This window comes from Ammodytes marinus, assembly GCF_949987685.1.
Source record: "Ammodytes marinus genome assembly, chromosome: 11".
NCBI lineage: Eukaryota > Metazoa > Chordata > Actinopteri > Uranoscopiformes > Ammodytidae > Ammodytes > Ammodytes marinus.
In genome coordinates this window covers 1,811,865-1,814,364 of record NC_137215.1, presented here as the reverse complement: position 1 = coordinate 1,814,364, position 2,500 = coordinate 1,811,865, and the positions used below count along the sequence as shown (strand labels likewise).

The following is a 2,500-nucleotide window of genomic DNA, read 5'->3' as shown; positions in this document are numbered from 1 at the left end:
CATATGCAACGTTGTGTTTATATGTGATCGAATCAATAAACTAAACTCAACTAAACTATAGAAAGATAAGTTGACAGACAAAACCAGTAGGTCAACACCACCAGATGGACAGTAGTGTGAGGGACGATTTTCACTCACTCACTCACTCACTCACTCACTCACTCACTCACTCACTCACTCACTCACTCACTCACTCACTCACTCACTCACTCCCTCACTCACTCACTCACACACACACATCATACTCACACAGACAGCAGGAAGAACAAGACTCCGGTAGAGTTAGCTGCTGTGGCTAGACTCCTCCAAGGCCGGATGTAAAAACCCAACAGACCAAACAGAGCGATGCCCACCGCAAAGGACATGCTGGTTAACGTGCCTGTAGAATGGAAACGCTGCTGTTAATACACAGCCTAGGCTCTGTAAATGGGTATAGAAGGGTTTAGACACAGCCTAGGCTCTGTAAACTGGTATGTAAGGGTGTTAATACACAGCCTAGGCTCTGTAAACTGATATGTAAGGGTGTTAATACACAGCCTAGGCTCTGTAAACTGGTATAGAAGGGTGTTAATACACAGCCTAGGCTCTGTAAACGGGTATAGAAGGGTTTAGACACAGAATTTGAATCCAGGTTTACCATTAGTCAGTGGTGTTTTTTACTGAACTATCCTAAAACTAAGGCTGTGTTTGAAAAGCCCTACTAACGTCAATTTGAGTATGTGACGGTTGTGTATGCGAGTTTGTGTAGGCGAGAAATGCCCGGATGAATGCTTACTTCCGGGAAGATTTTGTGTATGGATCGATAGGTTACTTTTCCTACTCAACCTGCCCCACAATCCATTGCGACACGGATTTTTTATTTTATTGCTTCTGTATACTTCAGTGTAAACGGTCCGACGAACCTCGCATAAACAATGGATGGTTAAGTAGACAGTACATGTTGAGTATGTAGGAGGGAGGACGTTAGTAGGGCTTTTAGTATGTAGTATATACATGTTGAGTATGTAGGAGGGAGGACGTTAGTAGGTTTAGCTTTTACAACACAGTCTAACTCTGGTTAATAAACTGTAGAGGACACAGTGGTTTGGTATTAACACAAAACGCTTTCAACTGTGGAAAAAATAAATACATTCAAAGTCTAAGTTATTGAAGCATTACTTCTGGCAACACCGTGATGTTAATGGCTGACTATGCAACATTTTCAAAACAGACCCAATCCCAATACTATCTGCTAGAAAAAAGATTTAGGATGTCCCGATTCTTGTGCCCAGATTTAGTATGGTTAGAAATACCAGGATGTCTACTACATCAGGCCAAGATTTTTTAGTGTTGAAAAAACAGCATCCTATTCGGGCAATTCTGACCCATAATCCAGTGCGCACCTGAAGTGATGTCACATCGACAGAGCCCTTGTAAAAGATGATTTTATTTTTCTCCTGGTAAATTAAAGTTGAATAAAATTTTTTTTAAATGGTATGTTGTGTGCATGGGTTTTTTTCCCATACCATTCATGGCCCATTTTGTGAAAAAATTAATAATAATAATAATAATAATAATAATAATAATAATAATAATAATAATAATAATAATAATATGATTTTGTGCGTGGTATTTTTCTCATATAATAATCTATGTTTAATTGTATTGTATATGTAGTTTTTCCCCCTACCAGTCATGGCCCATTTTGTGAAAAATTAAAAATTAAAAAATAAATAATAATAATAATAATAATAATAATAATAATAATAATAATAATAATAATAATAATAATAATAATAATAATAATAATAATAATAATATGATTTTGTGCGTGGTATTTTCTCATATAGTAATCTATGTATGATGGTATATTGTATGTGTAGTTTTTCCTCCTACCAGTCATGGCCCAGTAGGGTTTTCCCACATACTCCTGCGTGAGGACGAAACAGACCAATCCGATTCCCCCGTTCATCATCCCCACCAGCAGCCGAGACACGGCGAACACTTCATAACTTGGAGCGAACGCAGAGACGTAGCCAAAGATCACCTCGAAAAACAGGCCTGGAGGGAGGACAAGAGAACAATCAGCCAGTATCCTCAATAATAAAAACCATCCTAAAGTGATACAGAGAAAAAAACAAAAAGGACAAGAGAACAATCAGCCTTTAAATATGACTTTGACCGATGTTGAGGTTGTTTTTTGACCAATAAATGATGTTACAATGTCTTATAGTCGTGTTTAAGCTATAGCGCGTAACTTGTGCAAATTCACACGGACACACACACACACGCACACACACACACAGACAGACAGACAGGGAGGGAGGCAGACAGACAGGGAGGGAGGGAGAGAGACAGCAGGCAGGCAGGCAGACAGACAGACAGACAGACAGACAGACATACATACATACAGGCAGACAGACAGACAGACAGGGAGGGAGAGAGAGAGAGAGACAGACAGACAGACAGACAGACAGACAGAGAGAAAGACAGACGGACGGACAGACAGGCAGGCAGGCAG

General features: G+C 39.6%; 2 protein-coding genes across 2 annotated transcripts in view; both read right to left on the bottom strand.

Annotated features, from left to right (window-relative positions):
* The window catches only part of LOC307257872 (uncharacterized protein), an 82,746-nt gene that overhangs the window by 69,377 nt on the left and 10,869 nt on the right, over nt 1-2,500 (bottom strand). The window lies entirely within an intron of this gene.
* The window catches only part of slc22a15 (solute carrier family 22 member 15), a 20,088-nt gene that overhangs the window by 13,664 nt on the left and 3,924 nt on the right, over nt 1-2,500 (bottom strand). The window contains exons 3-4 of the mRNA XM_080036788.1: nt 1,876-2,040; nt 250-379 (exon numbers count right to left, since the gene is read on the bottom strand). Coding sequence (XP_079892914.1) covers nt 250-379; nt 1,876-2,040 — 295 coding nt within the window. The remainder of the gene's footprint in view (nt 1-249; nt 380-1,875; nt 2,041-2,500) is intronic.